This window comes from Mizuhopecten yessoensis, unplaced genomic scaffold, assembly GCF_002113885.1.
Source record: "Mizuhopecten yessoensis strain PY_sf001 unplaced genomic scaffold, ASM211388v2 scaffold9761, whole genome shotgun sequence".
In the NCBI taxonomy this organism is placed as follows: domain Eukaryota; kingdom Metazoa; phylum Mollusca; class Bivalvia; order Pectinida; family Pectinidae; genus Mizuhopecten; species Mizuhopecten yessoensis.
In genome coordinates, this window is record NW_018408209.1 from 156,686 (window position 1) to 171,540 (window position 14,855).

At 35.0% G+C, this 14,855-nt stretch overlaps 1 protein-coding gene across 1 annotated transcript; it reads right to left on the reverse strand.

Moving 5' to 3' along the window:
- Positions 1-3,461: 3,461 nt before the first annotated feature.
- On the reverse strand, positions 3,462-13,419 carry LOC110458768 (semaphorin-5B-like). Its single transcript, XM_021510671.1, has 10 exons — positions 13,374-13,419; positions 12,782-12,965; positions 11,997-12,045; positions 10,575-10,661; positions 9,105-9,158; positions 8,108-8,245; positions 7,093-7,224; positions 4,746-4,915; positions 4,183-4,302; positions 3,462-3,581 (listed from the first exon to the last, which is right to left on the reverse strand). The coding sequence occupies exons 2-10, from the start codon at positions 12,893-12,895 to the stop codon at positions 3,489-3,491; spliced, it is 957 nt and encodes a 318-aa protein (XP_021366346.1). The 5' UTR covers positions 12,896-12,965; positions 13,374-13,419; the 3' UTR covers positions 3,462-3,488.
- Positions 13,420-14,855: the final 1,436 nt, after the last annotated feature.

Genomic DNA, 14,855 nt, shown 5'->3' on the forward strand with positions numbered 1-14,855 from the left:
ACCCTGGTTCATCCACGAATGTGGAAATCCTCAATGTACCACAGCCCCTGGTTCATCCACGAATGTAGCAATCCTCAATCTACCACAGTCCCTGGTTCATCCACGAATATAGAAATCCTCAATGTACCACAATCCCTGGTTCATCCACGAATGTAGAAATCCTCAATGTACCACAGTCCCTGGTTCATCCACGAAGGTAGATATCCTCAATGTACCACAGTCACTGGTTCATCCACGAATGTAGATATCCTCAATGTACCACAGTCCCTGGTTCATCCACGAATGTAGATATCCTCAATGTACCACAGTCACTGGTTCATCCACGAATGTAGATATCCTCAATGTACCAGTCCCTGGTTCATCCACGAATGTAGATATCCTCAATGTCCCAGTCCCTGGTTCATCCACGAATGTAGATATCCTCAATGTACCACAGTCCCTGGTTCATCCACGAATGTAGAAATCCTCAATGTACCCCATTCCCTTGTTCATCCACGAATGTAGATATCCTCAATGTACCAGTCCCTGGTTCATCCACGAATGTAGATATCCTCAATGTACCACAGTCCCTGGTTAATCCACGAATGCAGATATCCTAAATGTACCACAGTCCCTGGTTGGAAAACATGTCACACACATTTTTACAGATGAAGGAAAGGATGAGGAATGGAAAGGGAAAGTGTGTTCATATCATAAAGAAATATTTTAGGTTGTCAACAAGATTTGTAATGACAGTACATGATGAAAACTAACCCTTTCACATCACCATTTCAGAAATCACCATGAATTACCTATGATAATGTTGCTACATGCATTTCCCCGTTTTTTATAAAGAGGTTTTTGCACTTGCTCAAGTAACTGTTGTAAATTATTTCCTGTGTATGGTCATGTGAAAAAGAGGTGTCATAATTATTAGCTATCAGCCAGTGCAGAATTGTCTGAATGCAATTTTCTCCATTCACTAACATTTCATGAATGGAAATGGATAAGGTTGTTTATACTCTTCAGGCATTTTTTTTAACAAATGCCACACAGTAACGCTTAGATCCCCCAAAACTCTGAATGAAATTATCTCCCTTGACTAACAGTTTTTGAATGAAATGGATGGGATAATCTATACTTTTCACGTTTTTTTTTAATAAACGCCACGGAGTAAGGCCCTGATCCCCCATAACTCTGAATGAAGTTATCTCCCTCCACTAATATTTCTTGAATGAAAAGGATGGAGTTTTCTATAGTCCAGGTTTTTGTCTTAACAATTGTTACAAAGTAATGCCCAGGTCCCAAAAAACTAAATTATCACTATCTGTCTCCTCATCACACATTTGTTGAACCCCATAACAAAAATGGATGTTTTATTTTGTCTGATTTTAAAAGCAAAGAAACTTTTGCTTTAATCTTAATTTCATAGTTAAACTTGCCAAATCATAAGATGGAATTTAATTGTGCTATAAAAGTATTTTAAAGAAACCAAAACAATCTTTCCCATTATGGCATGCAATCAATACATATTTACACAGTGAGTTTCATTGTATCCAACCCGAATCTCTATATAAATTTGATGCCATTTTTCGAACTTATTTTCATTTTATAAGTAACATGAGCATATTGCTTCAATTTAAAATACATCTAACATGCTATGCCTGTATTAAACAATCTTTACCTTTTTGCTTTAGGTTAAATATTGACAGTCTAATTACGATAGAGAGGAAAGTAATATTTATGAACTCACTCTTGTAGAAATGAAATCAGATATTGATGCTGGTTCCGTTAAATTTGAAAGTAATTCATTCTCATTTGTAATTCATTAAAGAAATACATAAAAAGATTTTATCATGGTTGGCAAAACAAAATATATTCTTATTTCATTCCTTATGAATGCTCATAAAAATATCCAACAATGTTATAAGTACCTGAATTTGCAGACATGACACATTTGTGTGGATATATTTTGTAAAACAGACTATAATGATAAAGTATATAAAAATATGTGGCAGTCATTTCCCTTTATTATTTTTATTACTATGTTTGTACTTATTGAGTTACCTCCCCTCATTAACATACTTCACTTGACGTTTACAAAACGAAATTCATTGAAACTGATTGGGCCAATGGCAAACAAGCGTTCTTCTAACATATGGATGCACTTAGCATTCTTTTTCAATGCTTTGCAATGGTTTAAACCGAACATTAAAAAAATAGTTGGAAAGGCTACATATTGACATAGAACAACATAATATGTCAACGTAGTGTATACGATTCAAGACGAAGGATATCCCAGCAGATAATCGAGAAACACCGCAATATCAATATATACAATATAATAATAAAACAACAAACCTTCAGGTATCATGTGTATTCCGTTTAACACTGATATATCCATGCATCATTCAACCGACATAATGCAAATGGCGAATGTTTATTGTGAGACTTGTATCGCCACCTGGCTAGACGAGTGTGTATACTACAAGAAAACAGAAGTCCATCTCTCAGCTAATTTAGGGTATGAGGTTACGTGAATATTGGATACTGAAACAAAAGTACATATCTGTACATACTGATATTTAGAGTATAGCTACGAGGCAATTGACTGACATCTTTAATTTGGTGCTGTCCTGAATAGAGATATAAACTTCGAATAATTCGGAACATTATGTTGCATGGATATTCGGAATAAACAAGACACAGTACGGTACGATATGGGAGTCTTGTTTTGTACAGCAAAAGGAACCTGTCATGTACTGTTTTAGGCAGAGAGAGTGTCTGCGTCGTAGATTTCAGAAAGAGTGTCCATGTCTTAAAAGCTAGGGAGATATGAGTTTGATACAACTTACATTACTTAGCTGAAATATTTGAGACGCACCGCAGACGTTACGAGGTTATGTTACTGTACGTGGATGTTACGAGGTTATGTTACTGTACGTGGATGAGATGTTCTTACAAGTGTACATGCACTTGTAATGAGACTGTGTTTAAATCTATGAATAAACAATAATTGTTACCTGGTTCCCTATATAAATCGAGGGGTCAGCTTGACATTCTCAATCAGTACTGTACAGCTCAAATTATCCACATTCCTAATAGCACTACCTACGGCATCGGGAAAAAAATCACCGGATTCATCCCGCCACCTCGGGAAAATAGTTTTGACTGTTGCCTGAAAAGGCATGAAATACCTGAAAACTAATACCAACTATTGCGAACGTTTACGGTTACTTTCTCACATCAGTCGATTAGAGAGATAGTATTACAATCTGAAGTCTAGGGTTCTTATCTCGGCGATGCAGTTTTACACTTGGAGCACTGCTGTCGATTATCTTTGGATTATTGAATCTTTCCATTTCACATATGGAAAAAAATCACCAATGCGTAGTAACAGTTGAAGAAACGTTAAGGGGATCCTGAAACTATTATTATTATTTTCAACAATGAAGATTTGATGAAGAACAAACGAAAATCCATAATGTAGAAATGATTTATTCCAATAATTACCACTTTACTTGGTAAAAGTGATTGAATGTCCCATTTTTGCTTGAAATGTGCATAACCTGTGGTGACACTCCGCAGGAGCTAGTGATTACCTGAAAGAAATAAACAACAGGCAAAGTCGACAAAGCCAAATACAAAAACAACAGGCAAGGTCGACAAAGACAAGTAAATGGACAACAGGCAAAATCCACAAAGACAAGTAAATAAACAACAGATAAAGTAGACAAAAACACGGCCAGCGTTAGCTTAGCTTAGCGTCAGTCACAAAAAGGGGTTGATTATTGCTTGTTATTTCAATGAAAGTCTTCCCAAAAATTGTAGGGAGCTTGTAAATTTTGCTGCATTTCTTCATAATATTATTCAATATCTAAGACACTACTGGCTAAATAGTTATGAAACTTCACATGAACATTGGTAGGCATTTATATATGTGCGTAACAAGCTTCATTTTCAAAACGGTCATCCAATATCGCCGCCTTGGCCTATAATTGATTGGCACATTTATGGGTGTACACCAGAGTATGCCAACTGTCCCTCTCTTTTTTATTCTTTCCTTTATTTAGCATAGATGGTATTATGACAATGCAAATACTTCTGATTCACGATTAAAGCGGCAGTTCCTGGGACTGTAACAGCCCCTTACAATAAGAACGTGTAATAACTGTATTATGAATATTTCTTTTCCACCTTTACCTTGAATTCGTCATTGGTCGCGCATCCAACAAACACTCCTGTCATGATATCATGGTGACCACTGTTGTAGAATGTTGCGACAGGTGAGTACATTGCGAGTGTGTTACAGCTTGTCGATACCTTCACATTAATAAACATTTAGCAATGGATTGGTTGTACATTCATACAATAACTAATCAGAAATAGGTCAATTAATTGGTTCACGTACCTTACAACAATCAAACGAAAATAAGTCAATGAATTCGTACAAGTACATTTGCAAATATAAATCAACAATCCCCAGTAATCATAGCATCGCATTGGTTCTAGATTATACCTTCATATGTTCTTAAATTTGTGCATATAAACCAGTCACATCGGGTTTTCTGTATCTTCTGATTGCGGTCATAACTTACATTGTAACGTTGTTTGTTGATGTAACAATGACACCCGAGCACACCTCGTTTTAATGACACTCAAGCACCTGCTTGTTAGACCCCGGTATTATGAGCAGTGCCTTCCGTTTTTGTAAGTCTCCAGTAGACATATGAATACATAGGTTCTTGACCTAAATTATAGCATACCTTATAACCAGCGACCCAGTCGGCAACGGATGCCGGAGCTCTACAATGCTGGATCACGAACGGTGTGAATGGTAGATGACCTTGACCGGAGCAATTCTCTGCGACCTGAAGAGCGACTGCTTGGACGACAGAGACCTTGTCACACACGTGATCAGACACGGGGTTCACCACTTAAAAAATAGCGATTCCGTCAGTTTAAAAGTGTTAAAGGTAGTTTGGCGATAATGGGGGGGGGGGGGGGGGGATATATTACGGACTTTTTTTAATAAAATAGGGATCTGTATATGCATCATTGTATTAAACGTGACAAATTAAAAGAGGCGGATTATATCACGGTTTTAACTTTCTGTTTTTTTATTGCTCAAAGTCAGGATTCATTTTCGGTAAAGATGAAGTTCTTCTATACATTGTATCAGTCATTTCAGACATTAACTCATTTACAAATTATTTCAAATGCCAAGGTTTACTTTCCCAGTTTATCATTTTCGATAAAGATGAAATTCTTTTATATCATACATTACAATTATATTTTTTCACAGTTTTAATGGAGGAAAGAAGATATTTGTGATTTGATACTGAATGGAATGTAGCTTTTCCATTATTCGCGTAATTATTTCAGATAATTAGACAAAAGAACAGACGATGGAAACATTTGTTACGGCAGGGAACGTGGGACGTGCACACTGCATCGTATGAGTTACCTATACAGATACCAGAGCGGAATAAAGAAACACTTCCGGTCACGGACGATCCGATAGTCTGTCATATTGCTTATCTTCCTAAAGAGTTGATGGATGCTTCTATAATTCAGTGTTATTGCATTAGAACTTAGTATATCTGGAAATGCGCTGTTTCGACTGAACTTCATTAAGAGTAAATAGAAGCTTCTGTAAAATTAATATGCCTTGAAAGGCTAAGAAAGCCATTACGATCGGGTGTGGTACGTGAACTTTTTCTTCAAACCTCTTCTTCTCAGAAACAACTCGACCGATTTCAACCAAATTTCGAAGAAATATTCCTATGTAAGTGCGAGTCTATTATTTGATTATACTACATGTACCTGATCATGTGCTTTTGTGACGGACCTTTATTAAGAGAAGATGGAAACATTTATAAATGTTATGTTCTAGTATACATTGGCATATATGTGACTGAACTTCCTTTAGAGTACATGGAACATTTATGAATATTTCGTTATTGTACAAGAATCTATACACTTGCGCATGAGCTGTAGTGACTTAACAGACAAAATAGTGGATATGTAAATACCTTTTAATTGTATTAGAATCTAGTATACATTGGCGTTTGTTCGGCGGATTGTTAGGAAGATCAATGACGAGCACAATGACGATGTCTTGTCCCTACTCAACATGTTACACTACATTGTCCCCACTTCGACAATACAGGAACTATGAAGTGTATAGTAACAATATATATATATGTTCAGATAGACCTTCATTTTGAATTACCTGGTTCAATGGCTGGTTTGTGACAATGTTTGAATTACCTGGTTCACATGCTGGTTTGTGACAATGTTTGAATTATCTGGTTCACATGCTTGTTTGTGACAATATTTGAATTACCTGGTTTACATGCTGGTCTGTGACAATGTATACATTACCTGGTTTACATGCTGGTCTGTGACAATGTTTACATTACCTGGTTCACATGCTGGTCTGTGACAATGTGTACATAACCTGGTTCACATGCTGGTCTGTGACAATGTATACATTACCTGGTTTACATGCTGGTCTGTGACAATGTTTATATTACCTGGGTCACATGCTGGTATGTGACACTGTTTACATTACCTGGATTACATGCTGGGTCTGTGACAATGTTTATGTTACCTGGTTTACATGCTGGGTCTGTGTCAATGTTTACATAACCTGGTTCGCATGTTGGTCTGTGACAATATATACATTACCTGGTTCGCATGGTGGTCTGTGACAATATATACATTACCTGGTTCACATGCTGGTCTGTGACATTGTTTACATTAACAGGTTTACATGCTGGTTTGTGACATTGTTTACACTACCTGGTTCACATGCTGGGTCTGTGACAATATGTACATTACCAGGTTCACATGATGGTTTGTAACAATGTTTGAATTACCTGGTTCACATGCTTGTTTGTGACAATGTTTGAATTACCTGGTTCGTATGCTGGTCTGTGACAATGTTTACATTATCTGGTTCACATGCTGGGTCTGTGAAAATGTTTGAATTACCTGGTTCACATGCTGGTTTGTGACAATGTTTGAATTACCTGGTTCACATGCTTGTTTGTGACAATGTTTGAATTACCTGGTTCACATGCTGGAATGTGACAATGTTTACATTACCTGGTTCACATGCTGGTCTGTGGCATGCTTTTGTTTCACTATGACTGTGAAGTCCGTAACAGTGATATGTACAATGTCTTGACTGAGTTCCCCCTCCACAGGTAACGGAACACTCGCTAAAAGTGGTCCAGACTATTGCAAAAATAAAAGGAAAATATCTTTCACTTTTCACTAATAATGATGATATACGATGCGGTTATATTTAAAATAAATGCCGTTATGATGAACATTTCGAATGTAACACAAATCTACATGTATATAGAGGAATAACACATTTAATAAAAGAAATAAGAAAAGAAAAAAGAAAAATTATCTGGTATATTGAGTCGTCAACGATAAAATATCAATAAACCTACACGAGAAGTCAAATCGGGGACCAGAAGTAAAAAAACAACAACATCATGACACCATCATGACACGAACAACAAACACACAGAACCGGCATCGGAAATATATTATTTGGACAGTAAAACTTTTCGAGAAATATATTTAGAACCCGTCATGTATATCCTGTCCAATCATGTTAGAAATGTCTAAACCAAATAAAGCTGGTTAACATGGAATTTAGTATAGCATAATGTCTTCGAAAACAGAGGTTAAATAGAATATAAAAGAAAATGAAAATATCTAACATTAAAGTGCCGGGGAACGTTCGAATAATGTTTTTGATGAGATATTTATTTTCTGAGAGAGTAGTCACGCAATCGTAGCAGTAGTGATTAGGCTATATATTCAGACACTGCCCGTATCAGCTGTAATTTACTCCAATAATTGAACTCCTGCACAGAACGGATAGCAAAGGGTCTTGCCATACCAAATGAAAATTTTAAACCAATTATTAAAAGCAAACCAATACATGTATTTCTATAACGCGCACGTAAACATCCACATGTGTGCTTCGTTCACTTGTTGATAAACCATTCTGCAACGCGTACTGCTTTCTATGATGGTATAAATATAGATATGCATTAAATATGAAACCTCCTTTGTGACATTTAAGGTAGCTATCTCATACCAGGACACGATACCAAGTGGTGACATGTTTCAGTTTGTGTATTTGAGTGTAATGAGTGACAGCGATTTGTACAGGTCCGACTTCTGGTTCCCTGCCCACAGCTTCCACTACAGTGGCTCCAGTTAGACCACTCCGGACCTAAAAACATGCCGAAACAAGACTATTTCAGAAAGAAAAACAAAATAAAGAGGACAGTTTCTTATAACTACACACTTATGTTGAGTATATGTATCTACCACCTGCTTTCATTTTTTTCTTTAAGACATTGTAATTAATAAATTGATAAATAAATTGTTCAAAAATAAATAAAAAATTGTACGCTTAAAAAATTATTGAAGATGCCTCGTTTTATCTGAGAAAATTCTGAAGCGTGCCAACTGTTGATTGCGTATTGTAAACATTCAATACGTATATATGCCTTTATATCACAGTCGTAACCTGATATACAATTTAATAGATTATTAAATTCCGCGTGTACTTCAATAAGGCTTTTTAAATTAATAGAACAACCATCTTCCAGAGAGTCAGTGTTATCCAAAATTATGAATATGACGTAATTGATGTAATAATGATAACGTCAACAATTAAGTTAAGACATTGGCTATTAGAGTCCAGAAAACGACGAACTCAGCAACGCGGACCTGAAAGTCGATATTTACTCCAACCTTTTCAATTAACTTTTAAATATTGGAGTACATTGCTTTCACAAGAAATGTCTTACTCATACATGTAAAATAAACTGAATACCACATAAAATATATATTAAGCTTAATAAAAAAAAAGGCATCACAAATGAATTTTCTATGAACCTGGCAGATATAAATAAATAAATCAACAAACTTTAATAAATATCTTAGTTTAAAGTAACAAGCGAATAAGCACAATTAAATTTTAACGTTTCATTTCACAACTATTGCTTTAATTATTCTAATAGTTTATCTAAATTATGGGTTGAGTATTCGAGTTGTTAAATGGGTGAATTAATCTGTTAACATACCATCATCTGGATTATGATTGCAACAGTGCTCAGCACATGAATAACAGCTTAGTCCTGTAAATTATATGTAAGCTCAAGTTGATATGCGTTATAAAACAAAAACAGCAAGCATCTTTTTTTCCTCACGACAGGCATTATGATTAAACATAAACAGGAAAAGCAACTTAAGGATGTACTCTTCTGAGGTTTCAGTCACGTTCAAATCTCGTTTTGATCTGGTATAGCGGGTTTTTATTAAATATACCAAAGTGTCATCTGTTTCAAAAGCAAACATGCATCTGAAAAATTAATCAAAACACTAGATGCCCATTGCTGCAGAGCTTTTTTTACGGGTTTTAAACAATATTACCAATTTGTCGGCAATTTTCAATATCTCAAAAATGTGTATTTCGTACACTGTACGCAATGCTAAAATTTCACCGTTTTTGACGTTATCACAAAAAGTGTTATTGTATCACTATTTTAACCGTAGGAAGTTCATTTTTGCTGTGCAAGTTTTAAATGTTCAATACTATGATAATATTAAACAACAAAGTTGAAAATTGTATACTAATTTATGTCAACTGAAGCGCTTTTGGTGTTTTATCCCGCAAAAGGTGAAAAATTAAACAAAAAATAATATTCAAAATGTAGCAAAAAATAAGTTAAATACCAGAACTCCTTATATCAATCGTTATATCTGCAAAAAAAGTGAAAAATTAGTATTTGTTTGCACTTAAAAAATGGGGGTATGGGGTAACATTAATTGCATTTCTGAGAGAACAATATAGGCTAAAGAAATTTCACTTCAATAATTGAAAAGAAAATGCAAGGTTAATCAATTGTGCAAACATTCATAACTTTCTGATGGCACACTTGAAAGGTATTGTACGAATTTGGTCTTCGTACGGTCAAAACGATAATTTTCTCCACAAGTCACACATGTTTAATTGGTCTGATCATAACAAAAAAACGAGCACACGAACATACAATTTTCTTTGTATTTTCTATTTTCTCATATTCGCCTTTTTCCAAAATTCTTTATAAGAGAAAAAGTTTAATGCAAGCATTTTTTTGGCTTCTCGGAAGTGTACATCCTTAAGAATGTTTTTAAGGTAGATGTTAAATTTCAATATATATATATATATAGGGCAAATTACTTCCGTAACGACTAGTAGCTGACATATTTGTCACATGGTATAAATTGAAATTCAATATTTCTAGGGAAAACCATTAACGTGTAACATCATATTTTCTCCTATTTTTCTGGTAGATAAGAAAGTTTAATATTTGTAGGGCAAGCCAATAAACATTTTCTGTCATGGTAGAAACCGAAGTAGAACAAACTAATAATTGCAACACAAACCCTAAACGAATGTCAACGAACTTGTATCCTTTTTGTAGGCTATAAGGTTAAACATTTGTAGGACAAATAACTCTAGGCCGTCCATCATTATTTGATGTAAGGATCAGACAGAAATTTTAGCTCACCATGGTGATGCAAACTTTGACCATCGCCACAGCAATCAGATTGACAATGAGAAGGACAGTGCGAATCTGCTCTTCTAGAATGGTAACCTATGTAAATAAAAAAAGTCGTTGTGATCTTTTTTTTTCTTTCATATTATTTGTATTCACAAAGAGTTTTGGTGATATATTTGGGAACCCTATTCAGTTACGGGAATATAATTTGTGTAACCTTTGCGCAATGCTATATCTATATAATAACTTATATTGCTCTCTGTAGGTTATTTACTGTTATTATATTTGTTGTGTATGCGTATGCTGTTTCACGTTTGATATATATTGCTTCTTTTGATTTTTTAGCTGACCAGTTTCATTAGTATGTGAATACTTTCAACACATGACTAGCATGCTGCTAACAACATCTTGTAATATGTTTTCATTACAAGGTCTCAAAAGTTAATACAACATTCTGAACTCAGCAATTAGTTACTTGATACGAATATAGTGGTAATATACATCAAATGCAAGAATTTGATATCATTGAAACGCAAATGTACAAAGAACACAGACCTTAAAGATTTTATTTTGCAACTAAACTACAGAATTATTTAAAATCTTGTCGATACCATCAGAGAAACTTATTGACAACGTTGATAAAGTGAAGCTTATACAAAGATTTATCTACAGTGTTCTGATTGCAAAACTTCAGCAGGACTTGACGGGGATAAGAACTTTGGACTTCAGATTGTAATACGATCGCTCTAACCGACTGAGGTACCAGGTCAACGAAAGTGTCCTGGTAAAAATGTGTTACAAGTATACCCAAAACGGGATTAAGGGGAGGTCACTGTGTACACGAAAACCACAGTGCAGTTGGACAGCTTTGTCCAAAGTTTGATGATATTTTATTTTATGTAACAATTCATTAAATTAACATTATTTGTGTTACGAAAACCTAAAACGTTGCGGACGCGTTCGGGGAATGAACAGAGACCCAGATCTATATTAGCAATCACAAAAAGATGCAATATGTCAATATTGATATCTAGTGTCCATGATCTGTTAATGAATTAATGAATGTATTGATGAATCGACCCTAACAAGAGACGAATACTCGATGAATATTCTAATCAATTCAATCCCAAATAAAGATATATACGAACTCCGGAATCACGCATGCGTACAGCTTTGTCAATGTCGACTACATTTATATCCATTCCTTAATAACTTGATACTAATTTCTTTAGAAGGTCACCTACAACGTAACAACCTGTGGAAATTGAACTTGAGTATAATGCAGGGTCGAATGCTCTTAACCTTAATTGTCTACTCTATTTAAAAAAGTGTATTTTATTATGCATTATTATTATCTAATTCATATCTCATTTCAAATAGAAATCGATCAAGACATACAGCATAAATGAGTTCAATACTATCCAGCATTACCTGAGCACGGCTTAGTTTGTAAAACATCAGTTTCAAACAGGTAACCCGACTGTAAAAAACAATTAGGAAAATATATTACTTCACGTGACAACAATGATAAAGCTGATGTTTCACTGCATGTGCATTGTAATATAAATACCCTAATTATACCGGTCACTTACCCTTTTTGCTACCTTTTCTGCCGAGGCACTACCATCAATAGACAACATGGATACTGTTGCTTATCTCCGGCTAGTGGACATATGATGTACCTTAACAAGTTCTCAAACTTAGTGGATAGTTGGATATTTAAGTATGTTTTGTTGTAGATTTTGTAATGATTTATTTATTTATTTATGCATGCGCTACGTGAGTCGACCATGGAAGCGAATGCACCTAACAAACATCTTGACATAACTATGACTGAGTGTTTGGCTGCTTCTGAAGTCGCTAGGACTAAATGATGGGAAGATATGAAAAGACATTAACGCGTCGTCACTGTTTATTGAAACCCCTGACTTTGTAAGCAGTAAAGCATGACATGTGCGTTATTATATTAAGTGTTGATTTCTTACTTAATTGGTCGCTTTCCGTTGGTCATGCTGCTCACGTAACAAAATAGTTGTTTCGTGCCTTTTAAGCCAACAGTCAAACTATTTCCCCTCAGCTTTGGGACCCAACTCCTTATTATTTTCCGTCGGAGTTGGGACTTAACTCCTGAGGGAAATAGTTTTGACCCTTAACTAATATGACATAAAACAACTATAGCATACCAAGCCTTCTGTGGCAACACATATATATCTTACAGGTTCCTGGTCTCTAGTGATTTGTAACCATCTGCCACTTCGTGTAAAGTCGGACGGTGTCAGACACGAACCCGTAGCAAGTTTTCCAGCCACTGGAGCTGTTGGACAAGGCATTGTCCGTATGACCACATCAGATGCAGTACAAAGACACTCTTCTGCTCCCAGGACTGGGATCAGACTGGCGCTTAGCATAAACAACACAAACCGTAACATCGCAGTTCTGAAATTGATTACTATTGCAACGTCATTCAAGTTTTGCAACATAAACATGTACATGTGTAACCTTTTCAGCGTAAGATCACTATTTAAGTAATGTAAGAATGTTCACATTATTACAAAAACGTCAAATGCTTTATATTTCCTACTCGAAAGAACCCCGTCCTAAATAGTTTTTTCTTGGCATGTAGGGATATCTTTAATTCAATTTATTCAATAAAATTTTGGACTACATGTCTGCATTGCTAGTTTGTATATTATCGTTGAAGACATGAACTTACATGATTTCATGTATTTTCTTGATTTTTCAGAAATATTTCGTAACTGTTTTAAATTAACAAATTTAAACAGGAATAGCATAATAAATTTTGTTTACCTCTTAACTCCACTTGTTTTGTAGTCAAATGTCTCGCGTATCGATGCCAGCTCCCAGACTAATGCTATATATGTATATAAGGTTGTGACCTGTCAGATAATTCCGGTATCCAAACCTGTCAAAAACAGCTTTCATTACACAAGTCAAAAATCATAAATCATAATCTAATGATAGTGTCATTTACAAGTGAGTTATATTGATCCATATCTTTTTTTATCGATTCATGTTATATCAGTTGAAAAAAGTGTATTGTGTTTGTATATTTCTATGTACAAGAAATGAAAACCTATTATTTGTTTGACTAACAATGCTTTAAAGATTGATAGTACTTAGTGATAAGTAAACATGTCCTACGCTGTGTCATTGACGTGAACTCCGCTGTCCATATGACGTGAAGTTCTGTTTTTATCTTTTCGTGAGCTCATTTGTGAACGCTATCAACTATATAACATGATAATATTTTTTCGAATTATTTTACATCTTATTTATGTTGTACCGATAAGTATGGACTTTTTGTGTTGGTGTATAAGATTCTTTTTGAACCTAAAAAAGAAATAATTTTGCCTTGGTCAATATCTCTATTTAACGTATATATCACACCATATTTACCTAACGTATTTTATTCTTAATTTAGGTGTTTTAAGCACATGTTACTGTTTCCACAGTAGTTAAGACAATTCGGATATCTAATTGGCTTGCCCCTACCGTCAACAATAAGTCACTGGAAGACGAAACAGCTGTGTGATACGGGTTAATTTGTCTTAATTTGTCTGTGTGTTTGTTACGTTCATCTTTCAAGATTTAAAAGACAAACTATGCCGGTTGATTCTGTCCCTGAGATATAATGCAAACTTGATACATGTAGCCACAATTATCACTTTTCAATATGGATTTTCACCTTTTTCGCCCCCAGCATCACCCGTAGGTCATAGAAGGACGACACAGACTTATGATGCAATGTTTGGCTCAATGTATCAATTACCAAAGGTTAAAGGTGAAATTACCTTTGTGCCTGCAAAGGTTAATAAGCTTTTTCGATAACCAAGGAAACCCTACAAACATACATTTTCCAATTTTTCGAAAGATGGAGTATTATGTTATCATGCTTCTATATCACAAATCTGTCCGAATACCCACTAATCATGAGAATACGGACCTGCATCATTCGTTCTGGATTTCGAAACCGCAAAAGAATCTAATAAAACGTTTTATCGCTGACTTCTTCTAGTTGCCCAACCAAGCCATTCTCCAATTTTTTCACTGTCACTCATTGTATTATTCAATCAGGGTTGCAATCGTTATATGATACTGTATAATCAAGAAGTCGAATAAATGAGTTGTGGATTTTGAAGAATTCAAAAGATCTTTTGATCAATCTTGAACAATTTCTTGTCAAAAATACTTCTATCATTACTTTTACTTTACTGTTTTTGTAATAAAACGTCCATTGTTGTGCTCGTTGTTTAGCTAAATAACCTTGAA